This window comes from Bidens hawaiensis, unplaced genomic scaffold, assembly GCF_021521415.1.
Source record: "Bidens hawaiensis isolate Kalapana, Puna unplaced genomic scaffold, B.hawaiensis_p1.1 tig00005195_1, whole genome shotgun sequence".
Classification (NCBI taxonomy): Eukaryota; Viridiplantae; Streptophyta; class Magnoliopsida; order Asterales; family Asteraceae; genus Bidens; species Bidens hawaiensis.
This window is the reverse complement of record NW_027491335.1, coordinates 64,812-90,826: the sequence shown is the minus strand read 5'-3', so window position 1 is coordinate 90,826 and position 26,015 is coordinate 64,812. Positions and strand designations below refer to the sequence as shown.

Sequence of the window (26,015 nt, the reverse complement as noted above, 5' to 3'; positions counted from 1 at the left end):
CCGAGTCAGACCGAGGAGCTGGATCGGCTGTGGAGGCCACCTTCTCCTTCCCCTTCCCGCCGGCAGCTTTCTTCTTCCGCACCAACGGAGGACCATCTGCGGATTCCTCATCAGAACATACGATTAGAGGAATTCCAGCAGAGGTTTCAACATTGAGGGGTCGAGGGTCGAATAACGCCTTACCTGGCCGACGGGCACTAAGGATCTCATGGCCTAGCGGATAGACCTCCACGAACCGATCCGCCGTTTGTTCTAGGATGGGCAACTCGTTCTCGTCTAGAGCGCGAGTACCCATCCGAGCGGGACCGTCAGCCTCCCGCGGGTTCAAGAGCGACTGCAAGTCGTTCCCCTCTGAAATAAACAGGAAAAAAAGTTAGAAGAGATTCTAAATCAACAAAAAGAAAGAAAGCATACAGTAAGGAACAGAGTTCGAACCGTATTCGAGGACGATTGGGATCTTATGCGCATCCGCAGCTTTCCACACCCGGCTCATCCCCAGCATCACCATCCCGGACTCCGCAAACCGGTAAACCGGAGATTGGACTCGGGATATCTTCGAAAACCATTCCGCCTCCTCGTAGTTGGAGGCGTGAAGGCTGGGAAGTACTTGCCCATTCTTAAACTTCATGGCAAGGGGGATGGCGCGAGCGGAGATGTAGAAGAACTCCCGCTTCCACGCGCGAAGACTGCGCTCGGTTGCGCAAATCTTCAAACCCTTGATCCGGGTTATCAACGTGTACCACCCCTGGATGCACCTCCAAGTGTAGAAGGTCATCAGGTGGTCAACATAGGGCTCAATGCTCAAAATCCGGCACACCCACTCGAAGTGGCGAATCTTGGCGATCGCCATAGGGTGCAACTCGGTCAAATGAACACCGTGCCTCTCAAGGACACGGTAAACAAACTTTGTCAATGGGAACCTAAGATTCCCATAAACAAAGAATGCAGCATAAACCCCGATCTTGCCTCTGGGGGCATCGTACACCGTCTGATGGGGTTCAGGAAACTCAGGCTCGAGAGACTCGAGCATGAACTTCCTGACGACGTACCGATACAGATCGCCAGGCAGAGCACACTGGCATTCGCCAGCAGTACTCTTGTCGTCAGCTGTAGACTCGAGATCACGAGACATCTTGAAAAAGAAGAAGAAAACGATTTCGGGAGAATGCTTGCCTGAAAAGGTGAGTATTCGCCGGAAATCGCAAAGAAGATGAAGAGAAGAGTGAAAGTGTGGATTACAAAGAACCCTCTCCCCCTTTATATACTAATCGCAATTAATGCGATGAAATTAATGCGGAAGAGAGAGAAAACGAAGGTGCAATGAAACTATGACACGTGGCAAAAAGCAAGCTGGCAACAGCTGTTGACAGGACGCATACCATTAATTTCGCGGCCACGCGCCCGAAAAATCGCGCCCACGCGCCTGAAAAAGCGTCTGGAATGACCATGTACTGTCACGTCACCATAACTTCCTGCACGTCCTGACACAGTCAGAAGAAACCGTCGCACGACGTGTCAGAGGTTTGGACTGTTCTTATCCTTCCACCAACTCTTCGAATTTCAAAATTCAAAATTCAAAAAGATTTAAAAGTAAGCGGGAAAATACCCCTTACCTTGGCAACCAAGTAACTGTAAGACAGGTGCGGGTACAGTGTTAAGGCAAAACCCTTCACATACTTAGCACCTGCAAGGAATTGAAGCCAAGAATTCCTCGGCAACCAAGTAACCGTAAGACGGATGCGGGTACAGTGTTAAGGCAAAACCCTTCACATACTTAGCACCCGCAGGGAATTGACGCCAGGAATACCTTGGAAGTAAAGTAACCGTAAGACAAGTGCGGGTACAGTGTCAAGGCAAAACCCTTCACATACTTAGCACTCTGCAGGGAATTCAAACCAAGAAGGATCTTCTGGGCCATGCTGGCGGAAACGGGAATAACATCCCCGCATGATGGGAACGACGAGAACTATATTGTTCGAAACTCCATGATGGGATTGGTGGTTTTAGCATAATTGATCAGTATGTTGAAAACTACCAAAACCCCACGGAGAATCCACACAAGTGGGACTCAACGCTCCTGACGTACGAGGAGGTTACAAACCTACCCGCTTCACACCCAAAGATCAAGCAGAAAAGTCGGGAATTTCTGCGTGACATCAGGAAAACCGCGGGAAGAATCACCACGGAAAACCGAAAAACTAAACCCTTTTCAAAAACCCCTTGCTAAGTCCAAAAGTTCACCTCACTTATTAATAATTCATGAGAAGAACATTGGACTGGGGGGACTTGAAGGGTTAGGTCTCAGCAGAGCCCAGTTGGACCCGCAAGACTCACCTTGAATAGGGACGTCTGCGCAATGACCAACTGCTCCAGCAGGGCCCACCATGCTCATAGAACCTTACGCGCAGTACGCCAGCTGTACCCGCAGGGAAAGCCTCCCAATGGCGAAGTACCCCGCCTGTTCCCGCAGCTGCGGATACAAGCCATCAGGGAAGGCTACCCGCACTAACAGCAAGGCTACACGCACAAGGCATTCGCTACTTCAGTAGTCACATGAAGGAATGAGCAAGGCGGGAATACTCCCGCCTAAATGAGCCAGTCCGTATGCTTCTGGAAGGTCTTTCGTACTATACCTACTAAGGTATGGGCGGAACAGACAATTTGACCAGAGCAGCCCATGAACCAATCACAGGGTGACAGCTCACCGACAACAATACGAGGAGGAGCACCCTCTAGTACTGTTTGTCACTATTAGCCGCTGCCTACTCACCAACCCTTACGATGGGACGTGCGCAGCCTACAGTTGGTGGAACAGTGCGTAGCCGGCAGTAAAGGAACAGTATACAGCCGACCTTTACTGTTGGCCGTAGCCTATCCACCAACCAGCATGGCCTGTGCGTAGTCCACTGTTGGTAGAACAGGAATACTATTCAGCCGGCTGTACCTTCTAGGAAACCTACCTTCGGCTATAAATACTCCAACACCTTGGAATGGTAAGGACATCATCTGATATCTCAATCTTATCTAGCAATCTCTTAATATACACTTATATTCAGAGCAATCTAGTCTGATTCTCACGCCGGAGGGTGGTCACAAGGAGGAACCCCCCCTTCTCAGTGACGAGCTTACGGTGTCTGTTTTGCAGGTCCCCTGAAGAACAACCTTCTCTGCTGGACCTCATCCTCGTGGGAAACATTACTTAACCCCCAGATTATCTATAATCTGCCCGTGGGTTCACTTAGTGTTTCTTCAGACGTGATAGCTGGTGGATAGTGACAGCTGTCACCTTGGGGGTACAACACTGGCGCCCTATGATTGGCTCTTTGTGCGGTCTTGGTTTCTCAAGGAGTCTTTGATTGTGATTGGCCTAAGGATTAACCGTTATGTATTGTTTTTCCTCTCAGCGGGTGACAAATCTTTTGCGGGTGGTGCATGCGGGCTTCTTGTAAGTTGCTAAGGATGGGTATGCGGGTGATGAGTGCTGACCTGTGGGAGATATTCAAGACTATCTTATTGCGTATCTAGATCCGCGGATGGGTTTAAGACCCTATCTCTTCACTAATATCCTTAATTAGCTTTTAATTCTCCGGTTTAAACATGTAAAATGTTGGGTGAGTGAGTGTATTAGGGTAGTATCTAGGGGTGCAAACAAGCCAAGCCGTTCACTAGCTACTCGATATCATATTGGTGTAAAGCTCGAAACGAGCTAAGCCTTATTGAGGCCAAGCTTCATATAAATTTGTTTAGTTACCGACACCGAGCTCGAGTCTTGTATGAGAAGATCGTTTAGGCTTATCGAGCTTTATGCATTTTTAACTTTTAACTCTTTTGGACTTATATGCATTAATCGAATAATTTCACAAATCACAAGGGAACTCGAGCCAGGCTTTGGCTTGCTTAAGTTACCACACACGAGATCAAGCCGAATTTAGGGTCATTTAAGTTTTTCAAATATTAGCTCGCGTCAAGCCTAGCCAATTATGCATCCTAGCTATCGTTTTTGGCGACAACGAATAGTGATGGGGCGGTGTTTGCCTGCTGAATCGCCCGTCCACCGCCCCGCCCCACCCCAACTCCACTCGCATCACTGTTATGGGTATGTAAAGAGTAAAAAGGATAAAGGGACAGTGGATGCTGTAAGGATAAAAGGTTAATTAGGCAATGGAGGAGTGGAGTGTTTAGGTGGACCCACCAGAAACCTCAACCGTTGATATTAATGTGGCGAACCGATTCCTACGGCCGACACACTTGAAAAAACTTTCTTTCTATCAACTTGTTTTTTACCTAATTTCTTTTGACACAAAGATATGAATACCTTTTCGCTTAAATATTTCCAACCATTATTGCAACACCCACTCATATAATACAATAAGTACACAAAATTTGTCTCAACTTTTACAAAAACAATATCGTATAAACATAACAAGTATATACTTACAAAATATTATCATGTATATTTGATCACCTTAGTTAAATCCAACTTGTACAAATGTTATGTTCAAATGTTCAATATGCCGCGTACAACAATCTAGATTGGCTTATAGCTGGGTAAACCGGCGTGTATTACAAAAGTATTTTTATTAAGTCCGATTAGAATGCACTCGAAATTGGTTAAACCCGTTATGCAATAATACATTTATTTTAGGAATATTGGATTTTATTAAGCCAAACTTTGCTCCGTTGGCCGACGATAAGCCAAACTTTAAAAATATACCACAACAGTCTCAAGTTTCAAACTATTGGCAGATAATGAGCTTTTCACTAACGAGGTTAGATTTCGTTTGTTTTTTAATGACATGGCTGCTTAGGTGGCAAGTGTTTGATGTGGATGATGACATGGGTGATGAGTTGTTAATAATAATAATAATAATAATAATTATTATTATTATTATTATTATTATTATTATTATTATTATTATTATTATTATTATTATTATTATTATATCTTACCTCTCTTAGTCTCTCTCTCCATACACACATATGCAAATCCACCGCCAACACTCAAGCATCACCGCTTGCTACTAGTCTGCCACTGTCAACCACCGCCGATCTCCTCCATCCAGCCTAGATCATAAAATCATGACTTGCAACACTCGTCTTCCTTGCTCACGATTTGCTCCCGACAACCAATCTGGTCATCTTCCCCAAATCAACAACGATGATTTTTGGGGCCAAAATGGATATTTTCATAATGAACAATAGCAGTGGTCTGGCGGTGGCGATTCCATCTAGAGGTGAGAAGCAACAGTATGGTCTTCGTGAGATTTTTTGGTATTCAATTAGAATCCAGATTAGGTCAAAAATTGAAAGAAATTGGAGTATGGATGGATCAGAATCCAAGTTGGGTAAGAGCAATAGAAAGAACTGGGTAGCTTTCGCGTCCCTGTGTGAAGTGTGGGTCGCACGAGTCGTGGGGCAGGTTCCAGGTTCCGGTCTTTGGTGTGGTGGTACCAGGTTGTGACGGATGGTGCTAGTGGAGGAGGTTGGTTGTGGTGGCGGTGGTCTTCGTTGGTGGCCGGAGATGGCTGTGGTGGTTCTCGTCGGCGGTACGGTGGCTGCTGGAGGTGTCTATGCAGAGAGAGAGATGAGGCGTGTAGTATTAGTATACATATAGTATGCATATATATATATATGTATATGTGTGAGAGGGAGAGAGAGACAGGAACATGTAAGTAGCCATGTAGGATTCAACCATTATACTTTTACACGTCATCAACCACGTCAACAGCCATCTCATCCAAAATTAACGAAATCTAATCTCGTTAGTAAAAAGCTTGCTGTTGGCCAATAGCTTAAAACTTTGAACTGTTGTATATTTTAAAAGTTCAGCTTAATGCCGGCTAAAAGAGCAAAGTTTGAATTATTAAAATCTAATATTCCTTTATTTTAATACATAGGATATTTTACACCTTTACAAAGTAGAGAGAGGATTAAAGTGGATGGTAATATGGTATTCATTAGACTTAAACTACACCATGCATAGTGACTTGATTTTACAAGGTTTAAATTATTCTTAAAGTTAATAATATGGTTAAAAATCAATCTTAAAACTATTATTATCAAAGTTTATAGAATGCCCTAAACATCAATTACAAATCAAATCAATCATATTCTAAAAGAGATAACAAGCATTCAATTAGGGGTGCAAATGAGCCGAGCCGAGCCCGAGCTCGACCAGGCTCGAGCTCGGCTCGTTTAACTTATACAGAGCTCGAGCTCAAGCTCGGCTTGTTTCGAGCTCTATTTCCAAAGCTCGAGCTCGGCTCATTTACCATTTAGTAGTTATTTTTTAAATAATATAAGTATTTTTATATATTACTTTCTATTATATTTTTCTGTATAAATAATATATATTATTTAGTTATTTTTATTTATTTTTTATAGCATTATATATATATATTAATAATTATTAAATATATATTTTAAAAAATTATAAAAATGGCAGGCTCGTTTAGGCTCGCGAGCCAGCTCGAGCTCGATAAGTGAAGCTCGGGCTCGGGCTCGATTAAGCTCGGCTCGTTTGCACCCCTACATTCAATCCAGGGGCGGATCTATGGGTTATCCAGGGGGTGCCCGGGTTACCCCTCAACTTTGCGGGTGAAGTGTAAAATTAGTGCAAAATTTTGTTTCTGTTCTTCATTTGTGTATTAGGTTACCCCTGAACAAATATAAGGATACCCCTGATAAAATATAAAGAGAGAAAGTGAGGAAGAAGTCATCGGATTTTTTTTCCGGCGGCCTTGTACAGTTGCAATTTGGAGAACAAGATGATATAAATAAGTTATTTACCATTTGTCCTTTTGTGTCATTTCCTTCTTTTACTTATTAAATAAAAAACGTAAAATATTTAATATTAATAATAGGAAACAGTGAAGTTCATCACTTCATCTTTAATTTGGATTTCTAAATATTATTTATTTATATATTTGTTGGTATAGTTTATTTTGTTAATTGTATTTTGTTTAACTTTTTTACTTATTATTTTATTTATATGTTCAATACATTTTTAATTCACAGGTAAAAAATATAAATAAATATATATTATGTTTTTGTTTAGGCCACAATTTGACATATTTTTTTATTGTTATTCTTGTATAACTTTAAAATATGGTGTTTTTTATCTTTGAAATAAGTTGTTACGAAGTGTTTAGTTCTACATTTCGATGTAAATTTTTTTCAAAATGAGTCGGGTCAATATATTCTTACAAACAATTAGAGTTAGAATATGAATCCATTAACATTTGAAAATTAGGGGCCCACTTTTTCACTCATACAGGGCGGGCCCTTGATGGCTCTTGAATTCTCGGTGATGGCCCTATATCAATTTATGATAAAAAAAATTGGGTTACCCCTCAAAATTTATCTTAGATCCGTCACTGATTCAATCTAGATGATTCATTGTATTCATGCATGTTCATTTTCAAGGAATAACTTTTTTGCTCCCCATGTGAATTTTCTAATAACACCAACTGTGTGTATCATGTTGTAAATATTACTAAACATAAACGTAAAATACAAAAAAGATAAATATCTAAGCTTGTTACTAGATCATGTTGTAATATTAATTATAGAAGACGGTAACAATTAACAATTTAACATTTATGCACACTTAAGATTTTACTATTGTCGTCGGGTAGTCGAAGTATATATATAAAAAAAAAGTCGGCACATTTTTAATTGACAGTAGCCATGCTTCCAATCTTCATTTACCCTAAGAAGGATGTTGGGCTTTCACTTTTTTGTTGTGGTCAGTCTAAATATGAATAAGAAAGCAAAAGAAATAACACTAGGAAGAACGATAATATAAATCTACATAATCATTATGATTATAGGTGAAGGTTCATGTACATTTTAATCTTAACATGAGAAGGTAAGAAATAATACAAATTTATAAAAAAATGAGAACGTAAGAAACAATAACAACTACAATACCAATATACATAAACAATGATTTGTAATAACAAAGAAAAAAACCTAAAAATTACAATAAAAGAATCAAAATCAAGAACAAAATAATAACAACATATACCAAAAAATACTTATAACAACCGAGAAAAAATCTAATAATAACAACAAAATATAAATCAGTAAATACTTATAACGTCTCATAATCGAAAACTAGCAAATACGAACAAAAAATAACAGCAAACACCTATAATAGTAAACCTAATAATAACAACAAACTGGTTCTCACTGTTTTCATGTTAAGAATAAAATGTATTTGATACTGTTTTTATGATATAATCATGATAATAAATAATGAAAAACAAATTCTTACAAATAGAAACAACAAAAATTAATAAGTTACGGAGTACTTATTAAAACCTTTTGTAAAAATTGAAAAATTACCAACTTCTAAGGGACTATTTTGTAACTCTTTTTCTTTGGTGGCAACACGATATTCATCAAGAACTGTTTGGAGTGATGCTAGATATTCAACAAAGGTTGTCCGGCGTGTAATTAATTCAATATAGCTTTAAGTAATTTTGTAAATAACCTTAAAAGTTAAACCTTAAATCACGAGGTAGAACATGAGCAGGTGAATAATCCATGCTTTGTAAATGTTAAATTACTTATGAAATAAGTAAATATTGACAGAAAGATTCACGTGAAAAAAGAAAGTGAGAATATGAAGATGGGACAAAAGATTACCCCATTCACATGCTACATTGATTAGGATTGTTTTGTCCCCTCTTTAAACCAAAAAACAAGAAGAGAAGATAACTGTACTATCATGTTATCTTTTGATAGTACAATAAACAGATTAATTGAAAATAATAATGCACGTTCATATCATATGTGACTCCAAATATTATAGAGCATTCACTGTTCATTCATTATCATCTATTGAGACACTCTATTTTTCTATTTAGACACTTATATGGGTCATATTGACCAATATGAGGCATATTAGCCTATTTGTGTATATAATTGTGTCTGATTTGAGGCCTAATATGCTCCATATTAGACAATATGGAGCATATTAGGGGTGTCAAAATAGATGTTGGGGTGTAACAATAGCACGATCCTTATTTTTATCCGTATACATTAACTACAAGTTGATTTTTACATTAAGTTTTGTTTATCTTTTGAAAATCCTTACATTTCATTCCTTAATTATATATATTTCATTTAAATTAAATAATACTTTTAATAAACTTTTATAATAATTTCTCTCTTTTTCACTCACAAGTTATATGGATAAAATGTGGGTTGGTAATCATTAAAAAATTTCTTTTCCCGTGGGAGCAAAAACTTGGACCAGTCAAGATGGGTCACGTAAAAAATGGATCAAATTAAACAGATTAAATAATGATAATTAATCATTTTATTTTTAAATATGGTGTTTAAATTTTTTTAAAATATTTATATACATACGGTAAATCTCTCCATTTCACATTGTACTCCTACAAACACTCTTAACTTCCGACAATCAGAATCATACTCTCTAACTCCAATAAAATTTCATATCTTAAAAGTTAAAACCAAATTTTAGTTCATACTTATACTCACTTTATGAATAAACAGAGTTTACTTATATTCTCATTATATGGATAAAGTTATAACATTTTAACATCAATAAATAGGTCGTAATTACAATAGAAGAGTTAGTATGCCCTGTCCAGCTGCAAATATAACAACTTTTTAACCGATTCAAGTGACCAAGGAATCTCATATTGTTTGACAGCCCATTACTTTTACCCAGCCTGTATTATTTTTTTTACTAAAAAAGGAAAGAAGAATTTAAAAGAAGAAGGTATAATAATTGAAAATAGAAAAAGAAAGATTCCCATGCCCGACAAAACCAACGGGCACCAGAAGCTTCAATCGAATCTAAACAAACAACCCATTCAAATCATTTGATTTCCTTACCTGATTCTTTACCCTATTTATTTTTCTTTTATTTTCCAACGAATATCGTATCTTTTTTTTTGTTGAAAATATGCACCGTTTTTTTTCAAAAAAAAAAATTATTCGTGTTTACGTTTAACTTTATCTTAAACTTTAATCAGTTTAGTAGGTTATGTTGGTTTCGATATTAGAAATATCACAATAAAAATATATAATTTCTTCTAATTTTCTTTTTATCATGTGAAAGTTGTGTGAAGGCTCTCAACTTAATTACATTTGCATTTGATTTCTCTTCTTTGATGTATGAACGATATCGTTGAACCTGGTGATCTTCAAGCTTATAATTTGATGGACATTATAGTCGGTGCTTCCCATTTGTGACTGAAAATGTTTAAGAACCTCATTTTAATCAGATCGTTGATGCTTTGCATGTAATAGGTCTTCCGAACAGCTGATCCAAGCCTTGGCTAACACCTCTTGTTTTTCCTCGGTACATAGTTTTGCTTTCATCCTAGTAGAAGTATTTGTTCGTTATTTTGGGGGCATTTGTTTGTCCAATTCTTCATTCACTCGACTCATCAGATTGTTGGATTTGGGGTTGATGGTAGGGAGTTTGGGTATTAGTAATGCAATGGATCCAAGTTAGGTGCGAAACTCAATGTACGTTTGAGATAGAAATATTTGACAATAATGTAAATTCATTTACTTTTTAACCCGACAACTGAATGTCATCGAGAGCTAGTCACCGAGTGACTAATTTGAATTTGTAAACGACCAACCAAATTACAATATTAAAAGCATAAAGAATAAAACTACATTAGTACTACATTACAATGGTACAAATTACAATATTAAAAGAGTTTTAGGAAGGGAGTTCATAAAATGAAGAAAAAAAAATGAACGAAAGGGGTGATGGAAGTAGTACCACTCTAATAATATTAGAGAAAGCACTTTAGAATCTCAAAGTTAGCCCCTACAAATTGACGGTATGGCGTGAGAATCATCGACACGACTTTAACACACATATGGATAAGAACTAGATTCATTTTCCCTTTAGGTTCTAAACCTTTATACTTTTGATATCACATCCTACTTCGATATACATTGTTAGACTATACTATAAATGATTTAGATCACGATGTACATCGTTAACAACAATATAACAATAAGTCATGCTAAGAGTTTGTTAAGACCATTCGTAGTGGTTAATGCTTCTTAATGGGCATTTTCCGTCACATCATCATCACTCTTTTTAGCAAAAAAATGTGTAATGGATAATGACCATGCAATCATTAAAACTTTAAGACACGTATGAGCGTTATTTTGGAAATGCCCATGCTCCTTCACGTCCTTATAATGCCTCATGGGTGGTGTAGGGGCTTTATCCGCTCCTATATTGCCTATATAATGTTCCATTACACATGGCCGTAAGTGTAAAGATAAAAGATAGAATTCATTGGCTCTCTTTTAATCAATCAAATCATAAGTATTAGAAAATGGTGCATAAGATGTCTTTGGTGGTAATGTGATTGAATGCTACATAGTGTGTTCAGATATATTATAAAGAAAGGGTGTATTTTGCGGTTATATAAAGATGAGAATATAGTTTTAATCTTTTAACCACTCAACCAAAATACATGATTGAAAAGACAAGCCAATAACTTATATTTGTATGGTTGAATAACTTATCGTAATTGAGTATAAGAACCAAAATGACAATGTTGTTTATTATAAGTAGCGTGCACTTCATTTTACCAAAAATCAGTGTGTTTCGTGTAGGCGTGTGCTTCAAAGTGTGCATGAGCTTGTAGTATATACATTTAACAATTTGTATCACACATTAATATTTTAGTTTTATGACTCTATGCGGTTTAAGCTAAAAAGATAGTGAAAATAGGAAATATGAGTGTTGATCGGACAACTCTAAGATTTAGGTTTTCTCTAAAGTGGACACGAATAACCACTTATTTTTAGTATAATTATCATGTACTAGTTTGTGTTCTCCATCATGAGACATGAGATGTTGATTCTCTGGGTGACATGTTTGAAATATAAATAAAAGTGTTAGACATGAGTAGAAACTTGTTTAAGATAGGAGGGTGAAACTTTATAGTGGTATATTAGGTGAGAGTGTGGAACCCTTGTTGGATGTTATTTCCTTAATCATACGAAATATAAAAGACCCAAGAGGGTAGAAAATATTCAAATGCGCCGGAACACTTTAAATGATGAGGTTAGTATATCTTGCTATTAAGCAGTTGCGAGTCTGCCACTGGCTCAAGCAGGAGGAAGTTTGGTTGTGGATTGCTACAGATTTGCATATTTTTGCTGAGTAGTTGCTATTGCTTGAGCATCAGGATATTCCCACTAATAGCACACGTTTCTATTAAGCAGTAGGGAGTTTCTACTACTCGGTTCCTACTAATAGACAACAACCTAAGTTGTTGTCGTCGGATTATAAGTGAATCGTGCTAAACATGAGGGATCAACATTCCGCTTTTACCATTTTCACATTTCCTTTATTTGATTGCAATCGTATTTTTCTTCTTTCAATATCCTAAATTATTTTATATACCGATTGTTACTTGTTTTTAAATATGAATGTTATATCCTTACATGTTTAAAATTCGAGACAATTACTGTAATTTCAGTATTATTTCAAATTTCTATTGTACAATCTCTATATTAATTACAAGTTATGGAATTTAAAAAGTGCTAAATACATTTTTTTTAATTAATAATAAGAATGTAATGCTACGTGCCATACCTAGTATTCATCATTTACTTCCAAATCATCTCCATATCTTCACCTCCTTCATCATTTACCTTTCACCACTTAACATTATGTTATATCCACCATTTACCATTGACTTAAACATATTCATTAAAATAATCAAATTATCATGTTCTAACTTGACACATTCAAGATCGTTAAATTGATTAATATCAAATAAACACAATTATAATATAAAATTATATGTAATTTGTTCTACTATATTTAATGTCTTTTATATACCATAAAACTATATCATTTACATACACAAACCTATTAACCTATTTAACACGATAAATCTTTGATGTAAAGTTAAAAGTTATTTAAAAACATCTAGACACTAATCATGTCATTAATATCCCAAACACTATATATCCATAAAATACTTACAAATTACCAAAAGACCCCAAGCTTTATGAGAATTAATCTTCTATTGCACTCTATCCTTGTCTCTCTATTCCCATATATATTCTTATAATTTATTATTATTATTATTATTATTATTATTATTATTATTATTATTATTATTATTATTATTATTATATCTTTCTCCACACATTCATCTCTACATTACATAATACATACATATATACATCTCTTTCTCTCAGGATCCATTTTCATCATCAAATTCAACACTACCAACAATATTATCATCATCTATGGGTAGCTTGAATCCACCTCCTGAACTCACTCTGGACATCAAACCCACTTTCATCCCCAACACAATCACACAATTTCTACGACAACTTTCCACTCTCACTACTCTATCCGACAAGATTCTCAAACTCGACGATTTCGTTACCCGATTAGAAACCGAAATGCAAAAGATTGATGCTTTCAAACGTGAACTCCCACTTTGCATGCTCCTTATTAACGATGGTCCGTTTGTTTCCATAATTTTCTGTTTTATATATATATATATATATAAAATGATAAAACCACACTCAAATAACATTAACATACAAATTTTTTTATAAAAAAACGTTATTTTTCAAGTTTTTAAATAATTTATGAGTTCGGTAATGATGCTCATCCTCTATATATATATTCTCACTAACTGTTTATTTGTTTGTTTAGCGATTTTTGCATTGAAAGATGAATCAATGGTGTACAAGAAAACATCAAACTGTGAGCCAGTGCTTGAAGAGTTCATACCAATCAAAAAGACTTCTGATGAAGATCATGAACAAGTGGAGAATAAGAAGAATTGGTTGAGCTCCACACAGCTTTGGAATGCTAATGATGATAACCCGAACAATGATCGAATCGTGGACCAAACAACCAAAAAGGTACAAACTTGTACTTGATCAAATTCAAGCTAGCAAATGTATGTTTTGATGATTAATATTATTTCAGAGAGGTTTGGAAGAAGATGATGTTATGATTAATGACTCGTATGAAGCGCTAGTCCCGTTTAGAGGACGATACGGGCTCTCTCTTATTACCCCTGGAAACAAGAAGCCTGTTAGGGGAAGTATTTTGCTTACTAAAGCTAGTCATGATAGCAAATTGATACCTTTTTCGCCGAATGATCAATCAAATTCACGAAACGGTCCGCTACCTCAGCAACAAACGTCTAGGAAACAGAGAAGATGTTGGTCTACCGAGTTGCATAAACGGTTTGTTAACGCGTTGCAGGAACTTGGAGGCTCTCAAGGTTAGTTAACCCATGACAAGTTAATATTATTTTGTTCATATTAAGCATCCTAAATTTAATTAAATTTTGTGGGCTTTTTTTTTTGTTTGTTTTGTTTTGTAGTTGCAACGCCTAAACAAATTAGAGAGCTTATGCAAGTTGATGGTCTAACAAATGATGAAGTGAAAAGTCATCTGCAAGTGAGTTTTAACCTTTAAAGGTTTCAACTTTTTAAACATATGTTTATATAAAGTTGTACAAATTAAGATGAACTTGTTGAATATTAAACATATATGATTTTTTTTTACTTGTGAATTATAGAAATACAGACTTCATACAAGAAGACTTCCATCTTCTAATACATCATTTGCAAATCAATGTTTGGACTCCTCAAAGCATGGAATTTCTCACTCAGGTTCGCCTGATGGGCCGCTCGTTATTGGCACCGCCACTGGTGGGACTTCCACCACTGGCGGTGACAGCATGGATGATGGAGACGACTTGAAGTCTGAGAATTATTGCTGGAAAGGTGTATAAAATCTTTATTTTTTTGGAAAATAATTTGTTAACTGATATAGGCGAGGTTATATATAAAATAGACAAGGTGAAGAAAATAACTTAATACATAAAGACTGATGAAATTTTGCAGGATTAGTTTCCTTTTTTTAAGTTTCATATTAATGTTGTTTAGTATTTTCTTGGATTCTTTGCCCAAGTAGCTAGCTTCATGTGAAGCACATCTGTATTTGAGATGAGGAACATGATGATTGAGGTATGCATTATTTTGGGCATATTATTCCCTTGTTTGGTATCTTTATGAAATCTTGGATCTTTTTGCCCTTTGGATTTACTTTTATCTATCAATTTCTTTCCTTTGGGATCATAAAAAGGTTCCTTTTGCGGGTTAAAATTTTATTTTACACTGGAAATGTTATTCTGATGCAAGTTTCACTCTCAAGGGTATTTTTTGTTACCTTTTTTTATGAGATATACCTTGGTTTTTGCACGTACGTATATCATGTATGCGTACGTGTATGTATATACGTGCCACCAAATACGTAACCACTTTAAAGTATACAACTATGAGAACCACGGAGACACACGTATACATTTGTGTTTCTTCTAATTATAAGTATATGTATGGTTTTTACCATTCTCTACTTAAAGTTGATTTTGCATAGATTACATTAATATATGTATTTATAGACAATATGGGGTTAGCTCACTTGGTAGATGCATGAATCTTCTAAAGAAGAGATCGGGTTTCAAACATGGACCATCAAATGAATAGTTTAGAATTGTTGATATAAAGTAACATATTGTTAATGTTTCCGTTAAAAATAAGTTAGGCCAAACACAAAATCACAAACCACAAATGAGATCTCTTTTCTATTTGGCTAAGAACAAAATCTATAAATTGCGACCTCCAATTTTTTATACTTTTCAATATGCCTTTTTAACTACCATTCAATAAATAAAAAATAATCATTTAAGTTTGCCAAAATAAAATAGTGTTTTGACGATATTCTTTTAAATAATTATGTATAGAAAAATAAAAGAGTAAACATATATTTTATGTGCCGACAATATTATTTAATGTCTTATGTTTTCTTTGTTTAAATAAAAGAACAAAACGCACCGTCCAATTCCTAGGTGGTACCACAAAAATACGACGATGATTCAATAATTTATGACTAAAATAAATTAAATGCGTAGTTAGTATTTTTAAAATACAATTTAAATAAAAAGAACAACCTTATCTCTACGTCTTGATCGGGGAATCTATGCCTTCATAATCAGAAATTATATATTTTCAAAGATTTGATGAATGCAAGAATCTTTGAAGTTGTGCAATTCAAACCAATAAATAAGATATCTTTTGACATATTTGTCTTTTGGACTTTTGGTTATTTTGTATCTTGTTTAATCAAGTCAAACAAAATGAAATGATTATTAAGTTTTTATTTTACTTTTGTTTTTCAGTTTTGGTGATAATAATTATGTTGTTTATTTATGTATTTATTTCCTCTAGAGACATATTCAAGCCACTTTTGATTAGCCCAACTGTTTTATAAACTTATAATAATCTAGTTCAAAATTACAAATTGTGATCATTTTATGAAAAATTATGATTTACAAGTCACAATAATTTTTGAAATGTTTAAATACATAAGAATCTAAGATGTCATGGTTCTAAAAATTAATAAACTAAGATAGTTATTGTTTTATAAGTATGTCTAAGAAAATTTACTTACAAGTATTTTATTTTTTATTTAACAATTATTTTATTTTGAGTTATTGCTTTGCTTGTATTTTTATATTTTATTTTCAGTTTTTTCAATTAAAATAAATAAATTAACGTAGCAGTTTACACACATGTAGAAAGTGGAACCATACCTCCATGTGCGTCTACGTGTGGAAACGATATGACGCTTATGTGACAGTTTTCACAAGTGTAAGTAATTTCTTCTCTCGGCATGTGAGTTTTCTAAATTTTGGACACGATAAGCAGTAGAATTGACTTATGCCTTGTTAACCATTTCTCTTGACTTTTATTATATCGTTGTGTGACGCGTTTACCAACAATGGTTACGCATCTGATGCCGCATTACACGCATACTATAGTCAGGGTTTCGTGCGTACTATTGTGAGGTCACCGCTTACACGTTCGATGTCGTGTTTGTGCGTGTACCCCACCGCATTGCGTGGACACCCAACTAGTATTAAGTAAAGTGTATACTCCCATTCTCCTTTACCTTCTAACTTCTCCAACCATACATATCAATACATTATCCATTTTGACTTTCGAAATGGTCAAGAAACAATATCATCTACAACCATAATTTCCAACATCGATCAAACATAGCAAAATGTCACGTTGCGTATTACGTGCATCTATTCTAACAAAGTCTTGTATCTTTTAATTATAACATGCAAACGACACTCAAATCTCAACGAAAAAAAGATAACGATACGTTTTAAATATCATATAAAAACATGACCAACAATTGCATGATTACAAACAGTCAATACTCTTCAGGTTTGCAAATAAATGTTCTCTGCATATTAACTTAGGTTTGCTGGAGCAACGAAGAAGACGGTTTAACAGGGACGGGGGTTCATTGGATACAGACTGATACATCTTCCTCACCATTATATGAGTATCTAGAATCATCACCTCCAACAATCTTTTACAGCTCTGAAAAAACAAATTTTAACCATTAATAATAAGCTAATTGCCAATTATACCCTTTTGAAATGTAAACAATTTTAGGAATGTAAAACTAATGATTTATCCAGCAATTCTTATACACTTTCTAAGTTTCCAGTATTATACCTGAGGATTTAGTGCATTCATTTGGCTTAAAAGGTTCGCCTGCAACAACAAAATAACAAGTTAAAATGTATTTATATTATATTTCAATAATTAATAATTAAGAAAGCAGAAATACCTCCAATATTCCAGGGTTTTGCATGACGATACCAAGCACACGACGTACAAGTCCCTTGTAAACAATCTTGTTGATGGTACCATCTCCATTTATCCACGGCAATATTGGCTTATACAAACTAGAAGAACCATCCAGCCTAAATTCACACTTTTCCTCGTGTGGGCCCGTTAAGGTTTCAATTTCATTGTTTGTCTGAGCTTCACACAAAGGTCGAGAGACCTCTTCCGGGTTGTTTAGGATCGTTACTCTGTGTCGTACCTCATCAGTACTTGTATGCACCTCAGCAAGGTTTGTGGAAGCTTCTTCCATTAATATCTTGTTTTTATTTTTATGGTTTTGTTGCTGCAACTTTAGTGGCTCACCATCCTTGAGGTGAGATGGCATTGCGGTCAACATGTACTTTGACCGGTACAGAGAATCAACAACATGAACAGAATCGTACGCGTTAACCTGCACTCAGCAATCGATAGAATTAAGTGATAAACAATAAACTGTGTAATTATATAAAGCAAACCTTTAAAGCACGCCGACATTATTGTAGTAATAAGTGTATATGTTGGTAATTTGTTAGTTTAGGTGTGTGTATATATTCGAAGGGAAACCTATACATTCTTATAAAGCAATGGTTATCATGATCAATTATTATGATATAATGAATATATAACTAATTGATCATGATAACCATTGCTCTTAAATTATTGCAGTGACTTTGTCAAAACATTATTTCATAAGTAATAAATTAACATTAGTTGAAAAAAAACAACAATAATAATAATAAAGAAAATCTTTTAAACCCATATTTAAAAGAAAAGCAAACTTCCTCATCGTGTTCAAGTATTTTTACTATATTTGTTGGAATAATAGGGGTTAAAGGTAAAATATATGTCACACAGTTCATCTTAATTTTGGAAATAGGTATCTAATTAAACTTGCAGACCCGTCATGTACAGTTGTTACGTAAATTAGTTTCCCTTCGAATATATACCACCGGGTCTATATATACACACACACACCTAAACTAACAAATTACGAGATGACAATCCCGATCCCGAGTGCTGAACAACATGATCTGGAAAGACCGGTGGTGGCTACAGAGAGGAAGTTATGGGTACCAGAACTATCCGAGAAGCAAATGATGATATGGTTCTTTGCTCTCTTTTGCTCATCATGGCTAGTGCGCACTGAAAATCCGGTTGCCGACTTCATCTTCGTTTTCTCAGTTACTTCTAGTTTCATTGGGCTTGGACTAACCATTGTTAACAAATTGTGTCCATGCGGCTACGTCAACGCCTGGAGGCCGGTATGTTACGCATGCCTTTCTGGTTCAAGCTGTAATGGGACTGTTTCCGAGTATAGTGATGCTCGTGTTCCTCAACTATCCGTACAAGAGGCCAGTATGAGAGAAGATGTCGTTCGGTGTTTAAAATAAGGAAAGTGAGTTGGAGTCGTGCAGAGTGCACTTGATGGTATTTTATAGGTTTAATTGTGTGTGTGTTTTATAGGTGTGGTCGTATCCGGTTGGTGGTGTTTTATGTATGGTGAGAAACCTCCGACTCATGCCCAAGCTGGACAGCTGATGATAACTCATGCCATCCAAGATGCAGATGATCAGGCCTCCAACATGAATGCTGAGGCCAGTGAAGAACAGGGTAATGCTGAGGCAACTGGTGTGGTTCCTGATGCAGAACCTCAAATTGTAACTGTAAAGCCCTCACTGAATCCTGTTTCCTTAGAGATATCTCCATCTGGTTCACCGGCACCCCGAAGGCGCAGCTCTTATACACTCAGGGAGCAGCGGATACTTGAAAAACTACAGGTCTGTACACACGCACACACACATTATGTGTGTGTGTACTTATAGGGGCGTGTTTAATACAAAACCAATGCATAAGCACGTGCATGTGCAAGTGCTTATGTGGTTCTTGCAGTTTCTATAAAAACTGGTTTTCTCTTTGCACTAAATTATTTGATGTTTACATAAATTAGCTAATGTTAAAAAGTTGTGTAACTATTTGATGCTCTTTTTACATTGGAGTGAAATGGTGTAAAAAGATGCTCTTTTTACAGCACATACATTGGAAAGTGGAAACCCCCTTATATGGATATTAAGTGATTAGCCTCGCCTCCTAGTGAGTATAGTCTTTTTTGTTTAGTAGAGATTAGATAGTAGTACTTTCTGTGCATAACAGGGGCTCCATTCCCTGTTGACTTCTTGATCTTACAATTTTGTAATTTTGAAAACCGTTACTGATTTTAGAGAGTTTGTATAAAATTTATTGCTGCAGGAAGAAAAACCCGAGCTACAAAGGCTGCTGGAAAGTATTGAGAATCTTGAAAAGAAGCAGTTGACTAGAATGGACAGGAAGACTGTAGGCTTCAACAAGCTGGACACTGCAAATGCATTTCTTTTGCAACCCCTTCTCTTACAAATATTGTTCGAAAACATACATATCATGTAGTTTTACACCCATCTGTGTATGAAGCAGCAGACCTATCAGATCGGATTCATGACAGAATAAGATTTTATGAAAAACAAATACGTGCCCAAGCTTATTCAAATCTAAATACCAGCAAAAGCAACAAATCAATCCCTGTGTTAAACGACGTGGAGAGAATTAGTACAAGTTTGAGAAAAGATACTCAATCTGAATACTCTGAAGCAATGAAAAATAATGGTTTTGTATTGGCAAAAATGGTTCGTGCAAAGTTGCTTCATGTGTTTAATATATGAAAGTTTATGTTTCAAAAAAAAAATTGTAAATCATAATTTGAATATCAATAGATTTTTGGATTCAATAGATAACATGTTTGGTAAGATAGTTGAAAAAAATATGAAACATAATCAACCAACTTAAATTCTTTTCAGCATCTTCACTATCATCACATCGTCGTTATACTATCTGGTGAAAATTTAACCACATGATTGAAGGATTCACATCCTCGCCACCATCACTACCATCGTAACATCGTCACCGCCACTATCACATGGTTACTTTTGGCACACCTCAAAATCAGGGCAAGATGATCGGATTAATTTTCACAAAACACGGTTCTTTATTTCTTATATAGCGAAAGCCTTAAGGTCCCATGAAACCAAAAGTACAACCCAGATTTATCAAGATTTGTCACGCCAAACAATACACATTGCCAAGAGTACCACAAACCTATCAAAGTTCCTTGTTAACTTTGAAATGGGGATATTATATTTCTTAAGATACACCGTACACGCTAAAACAAGTCAAATTTTACAAGTTAGTTCCAACTTCCAAGTCAATTATTTTCAAACATAGCTAGCTATATATATGTGGCTAATTAGAAACCTTTAGCGATGGCTTGAGTTTAACATATTCCTGGTAACCAATCTAAATCTCATGGAAATGAACCATACTCGATGTTAACATGAACCTAAAGATAGACCTAAAGCACATTCATATAATATCCTATTTCAAATTCAGAAACAAACAATTATGAGAAATGTACTCACCGAATATTCTATCTCAGACTTCCTAACTAACCAATACACGCTTAAAAACATGTAACCCACACCACACGTTATAAGAGCATCCATAACAAGAAGGTATAAAAACATATAAAAAAACACGCATAGTCAGCCGTCACATCATAAAAAATTCATTTTTTAAAAACACTCAAAACTCACCCGATACATATCTATAAAAACAACCAAAAACATTGTCACATCACCATCACCTTTTACACCCAAAACCCTCAACCGACCCCCACCACCTACAAAAGACCCCACCTTTATCTCATTTTTTCTAGTTTTTGTGAAAAAAACTTACTATAAAAATCACTCTCACAATAAAGAGAAATCATCAGTTGGAAAAACACAAAAAAAAAAAAAAACCTCTAAAAACACCTTATTGTGAATGTTCTAATAAAGTTAAATAAATTAAGCGACATAATAAACATAAGTCGAACACAAAATAATTTCTTATTAAACTTCATGTAATCTTAACTTAAACGAGTTAACTTTTTTATTTCAGTTAATCCAAACACGACATATTTAATTTCAAATATAAAATTCAAAGAAATGGGTGGTAAATCTTTTGCAAACAAATTCTTTTCATGTATACCACAAGACTCTCATTTTAGGCGCCAAAAGTGGATCCAATATCAAATTACAGTTACCCGAAATCCAAGCCAACTTCTTCGCGCCAACACAATTTCACACTGCAAAACATTTTCTTGTTTCTTGCTTCCAACAAACAACCAATCAAAGATTCATAATTTCATAACACCCACTTATTCATCATTCATTAGATTAGTTTTTCACTTCTGAAAAACAAAAACAAAACAAAACCCTTAAAAAATCATTAAAAAAACAAACCAACAATGGCACAGGCACACCCAGAACAACAATTACAGGAGGCAACAAAGAGGGATGAAAAGAGGGAAGTTTCGACCCCTACGTCTTTCAAATTCAACGCGCAAGCGCCCGAATTTGTGCCCAGTTCGCGTAGTCCCCAATCGCCGGTTTCGGGTTATTTTTACCCGTATTTTGGTTATATGGGTATGGGTGGGAATGATGGGAGTGGATCAGGTGATTGGATTTATGCTGGTGTTGGTGATCAAGATCAGCAAATGCACGTTTTTACGAACCCGGGATTTTTGCACACCAACTGTTCGAAGAATGTCCTGACTCAAGATCTTCAGCAGAAAATCATCAAACAGGTCCCTTTTGCTTGTTTTTGTTTGAGTGAGTTTGATTTATCTGATATTGTGATTGAAAGTTTCCTTTTTTATAAAAATAATGTAAGTTTTTTAATTTTTTTATTATGTAATATGGTTTTCGTTTGTAACCGATAGGTGGAATATCAGTTCAGTGGGCTGAGCCTGCTTGCGAATGAGTCGTTGGTGAAACACAGCAGCAAGGATCCAGAAGGCTATGGTAATAAATCGTCTCACGTTAGAGTTTTACAGTTTGCGTCATCAATGTGTTTTTTATTTTTATAATAATAATTTCGATATGAAATCTCATAATGTTACAGTTTCTATATCTGTTATTGCATCCATGAAGAAAATCAAAGCCTGCATCACTAATAATAATCTGCTCGCTCAAGCGCTTCGTTCCTCTTCAAAATTGGTTAGTTTTTGACCCGCCAGGTTTCCAAGAACTTATTTTTACGGTTTATAATTTTGATCATATGTAGGTTGTAAGCAATGATGGGAAAAAGGTTAGGCGTAAACACCCGTTCACAGATAAAGATAAAGAAGAATTGCAGGTAGTTAAATGCTTTTTGGATGTTTATTAGTTTTCATAAATGTAATTTGTTTGGTTTAATTGTTAACGCAGTCCCGCACTGTTGTTGGTGAGAATCTTCCAGAAGATCACTCTCATCAAAATCTTGAGAAGATATTTAGTGTGGTTGGATGGTAAAGTTTCAAACTTTTTACATTTTTTGGCATCTTGAAACGATTCAAGCAGTGGTTGACTTTGTAAAGTTTCGTTACCCTCATATTGGCCAGTGTTAAAGCCATTCGTATATGTCATCCACAACCCCAAGAACCGAATTCATCGCATGCGAAAGGGGGTTATGTTTTTAGTAATAAGGTATGTAGTTGATGTTTTGTTCTTCAGTTTGTGAGTTATGTTGTTCAATTTTTGTTTCATGGTTTTATGGTTTTGTTATGTAGCTACATGCTCTCGTGGAGTATGAAACTGCTGAAATAGCAGAGAAAACGGTATGATTTTGTGGTTTTTGAATTCTCTGAATTGAAGTTTCGGTTATGTTTCATCCATTTTCTTGAATATTTTGATGGCATCATGAAGGTTGAGAAGCTAAACGATGAAAGAAACTGGAGAAAAGGTTTTCGTGTTAGGTTGCTGATTCGTCGTTCAGTATGTAACTTTTTTACTTCAAATGGAATCAATAAAAAAAACTTAACGGGTCAAATGGGTTCGCACAAAGTATATATTTAATGCATATAAGAGTATAATCTCTTTTTTTATTAAAATATTAAATATTATTGTATTCACAATTAGTGTTGTGAATAAGCCGATCCGGGCCAGGCTGAGCCAGGTCCGGCTTGTAAATGCTCAAGACTGCTTGTTTAATGTTCAGAATATTAAGTTTTATATTTTTTACACATTCATATATATAAAAACAAAAAATAATATCTTTAACATGCAGATGATGTATATAAAAAGTATAATGTATATTTGAATTTGGGTTACGGTTTATGTATAGTAAAAAATTCCTTTTTAAACGAATCAACGAGCCAGCTAACCTTGACTTGGGCTCAACTCAGTTACAAATCAGCCGATATCGAGCGAGCTTTTTTCAAGCAAGTCTCGAGCTTTTCCGACAGATCACAATTAACGCATTAATTATCAATAAAAAGGGCAAAAGGGCCAACCCATCTGTACTGAAAAGGGCCCGTTTCAACCCAAATCGTTGAGTCTGTCATCTCCATGAATTATTATACTCGGCTCTTTTAAACGATTATACAACTTTTGTAATTCACATATCCAGCCAAAATCAGTTCTAAAGACAAGGAAGTCGGACTTTGATGGGCTTCTTGACGAGGATGACGACTTTGACTGGGAAGAGTCTTCTCAGCCCAATAGTGCAACTTCAGAACCAGCCACTGACAATAATGTGAGCCCGTAATATCCCACATCTCAAATGCTAAAAGTTTTTGTTTTTTTTTCTTTTTGTTTTTTTTTTTTGCAGAAAACTGACTCTAGTTACGAAATATTGCAGATTCAGGAAAATTCAAAGAAAGGATGGGCCCGCGGTAGCGGTAAATCGAAGTCACGCACCCCAACCCACATCACTTGTGGGCTCCTTTCACCGAGCAGCTCGGCCCATTTGGATGCATCACCAACGAGACAAAGCCCAAAAGGCCCGAGAATGCCAGATGGGACAAGGGGTTTTACAATGGGAAGAGGGAAGCCTATTCTTACAGGTATACCCTAATGTTTTAGGTCTAGTATACTTTATTTTCTGTTGTAATAATTTAACATGAAGGTTCTTTTGCCAACATGGGTTCATAAAATTCAACTCAGTGAATAATGTTATGTTGAGAACGTGTCTTTATAAAGATCCTGCAGCACACACATGTGCACCAACCTAAATATTGTTAACCATTTAGATTAATGGAAGCAAAAATTGACAAGCTTTTGACGCAAAACGAACTTGATCCACTCGACACATTATAAAACACGTGTGGAAGAAGAACTTGTAGAAGTGACAAACATGTATGTTATTCATTATCTCAACATTATGCACAATGCAAAAAATTAAAATACAAATGGAATCTCAATAATACTACTAACTGTATTGAAATTTAAATGCATGATAATGAGAACTGAAGTAAATGCTCCAATAATAGTTGGGATAAGGATTAGAAGAGTATAATATTGTTCCTGATTGGTTGGCTTGTCGAAGAGCGTAATCCATTGCTTCTGTGACAAACACAGTTACAAACTCGTACGCAAACCTCATTAACTGCAAGCATATTTCCACTTTCTGAAGCATACCGACGCAATCTTTTCTTATATCATCAGCATCCAATAATATCTTTCACAAAATATAGCTGTGAATGTGTGTGTGTGTGACTTAACAATGATCAACTATAAGGGTATAGTTTATATGGCTTTTGGAACTCATGAAGGGGTATATGCATAATGCATATAGTCATATGGATGTACATATATCTAGATCATAAATGAACATACATATTAATCAGTTAATGGATAGACGTGGGACATTCAAAAACGTAATCGTATAATAATTGTGAGAAAAGGACAAATATCAAGATATTAGATATTCCTCTCATTCATGTGTTTAAAAAAAAGTGATTACAAAAAAAATATTAAATTATTATTGTATTTACAATTAAAATTGTAAACAAGCCGAGCTGAAATGCCGAACTCTAATGTGAGCTCGGCTCGTAAAAAAGTCAAGCTAACTCGTTTATTTAAAAAAAAATGCATATTTTTTACACATATCTTATCTATATGTAAATAAAAATCTCTGATGACACATGACACAATTCTAGGTCTTCTCGGTTGTGTTTTATTACCTCCCTCACTTATTAAATAATATGATATTGTTATTCTCACTTTGGTAGAGTGGTAAGGTGGTTTTGAATGTTAAATAGGAAAAATAAATAAATAATAAGATATTAAAATATTTATTTTTAAATATTTAATATAAATTTATTCATGGAAAGAATTTATTTTTAAATATTAAATATAAATTTAGTCATGGGTATATATTATTTGATTATAGATGGTTATTATCTACTATTATAATAAAACAAGTTTTTGTTAGAT

General features: G+C 35.3%; 3 protein-coding genes across 4 annotated transcripts; 2 read left to right on the top strand and 1 right to left on the bottom strand.

Moving 5' to 3' along the window:
- Nucleotides 1-13,284: 13,284 nt before the first annotated feature.
- LOC143629449 (myb family transcription factor EFM-like) lies at nt 13,285-15,152 on the top strand. 2 transcript variants are annotated; one of them, XM_077098719.1, is made up of 5 exons: nt 13,285-13,504; nt 13,703-13,914; nt 13,982-14,282; nt 14,385-14,461; nt 14,583-15,152. In XM_077098719.1, exons 1-5 carry the CDS (start codon nt 13,285-13,287, stop codon nt 14,796-14,798), a joined length of 1,026 nt encoding a protein of 341 aa, XP_076954834.1. In that variant the 3' UTR covers nt 14,799-15,152. The 2 variants fall into 2 exon arrangements, with proteins under 2 accessions (XP_076954834.1, XP_076954835.1); XM_077098720.1 differs by having other exon boundaries at nt 13,291-13,468.
- A 1,330-nt stretch (nt 15,153-16,482) lies between these two features.
- On the bottom strand, nt 16,483-18,657 carry LOC143629355 (uncharacterized). The gene is made up of 4 exons (XM_077098651.1): nt 18,643-18,657; nt 17,714-18,163; nt 17,599-17,637; nt 16,483-17,460 (listed from the first exon to the last, which is right to left on the bottom strand). Exons 1-4 carry the CDS (start codon nt 18,655-18,657, stop codon nt 17,278-17,280), a joined length of 687 nt encoding a protein of 228 aa, XP_076954766.1. The 3' UTR covers nt 16,483-17,277.
- A 2,385-nt stretch (nt 18,658-21,042) lies between these two features.
- Nucleotides 21,043-24,815, top strand: LOC143629447 (la-related protein 6C-like). Its single transcript, XM_077098717.1, has 10 exons — nt 21,043-22,405; nt 22,541-22,622; nt 22,723-22,817; nt 22,885-22,956; nt 23,028-23,107; nt 23,201-23,285; nt 23,369-23,416; nt 23,505-23,573; nt 24,208-24,333; nt 24,439-24,815. The coding sequence occupies exons 1-10, from the start codon at nt 22,067-22,069 to the stop codon at nt 24,652-24,654; spliced, it is 1,212 nt and encodes a 403-aa protein (XP_076954832.1). The 5' UTR covers nt 21,043-22,066; the 3' UTR covers nt 24,655-24,815.
- The last annotated feature ends 1,200 nt before the right edge of the window (nt 24,816-26,015 follow it).

What these genes read in the sequence shown, in the direction of transcription:
- LOC143629447 (XM_077098717.1), top strand. Translation starts at nt 22,067, where the DNA reads ATGGCACAGGCACACCCAGAACAACAATTACAGGAGGCAACAAAGAGG. An exon ending in ATATTTAGTGTGGTTGGATG is followed by an intron (nt 23,108 to 23,200) that starts GTAAAGTTTCAA and finishes CATATTGGCCAG; the next exon opens with TGTTAAAGCCATTCGTATAT. An exon ending in GTTATGTTTTTAGTAATAAG is followed by an intron (nt 23,286 to 23,368) that starts GTATGTAGTTGA and finishes TTTGTTATGTAG; the next exon opens with CTACATGCTCTCGTGGAGTA.
- LOC143629355 (XM_077098651.1), bottom strand. An exon ending in AAAACCCTGGAATATTGGAG is followed by an intron (nt 17,638 to 17,713) that starts GTATTTCTGCTT and finishes TTGTTGTTGCAG; the next exon opens with GCGAACCTTTTAAGCCAAAT. An exon ending in TGAATGCACTAAATCCTCAG is followed by an intron (nt 17,461 to 17,598) that starts GTATAATACTGG and finishes TTGTTTTTTCAG; the next exon opens with AGCTGTAAAAGATTGTTGGA.
- LOC143629449 (XM_077098719.1), top strand. Translation starts at nt 13,285, where the DNA reads ATGGGTAGCTTGAATCCACCTCCTGAACTCACTCTGGACATCAAACCC. An exon ending in CATGCTCCTTATTAACGATG is followed by an intron (nt 13,505 to 13,702) that starts GTCCGTTTGTTT and finishes TTGTTTGTTTAG; the next exon opens with CGATTTTTGCATTGAAAGAT. An exon ending in TGGACCAAACAACCAAAAAG is followed by an intron (nt 13,915 to 13,981) that starts GTACAAACTTGT and finishes ATATTATTTCAG; the next exon opens with AGAGGTTTGGAAGAAGATGA.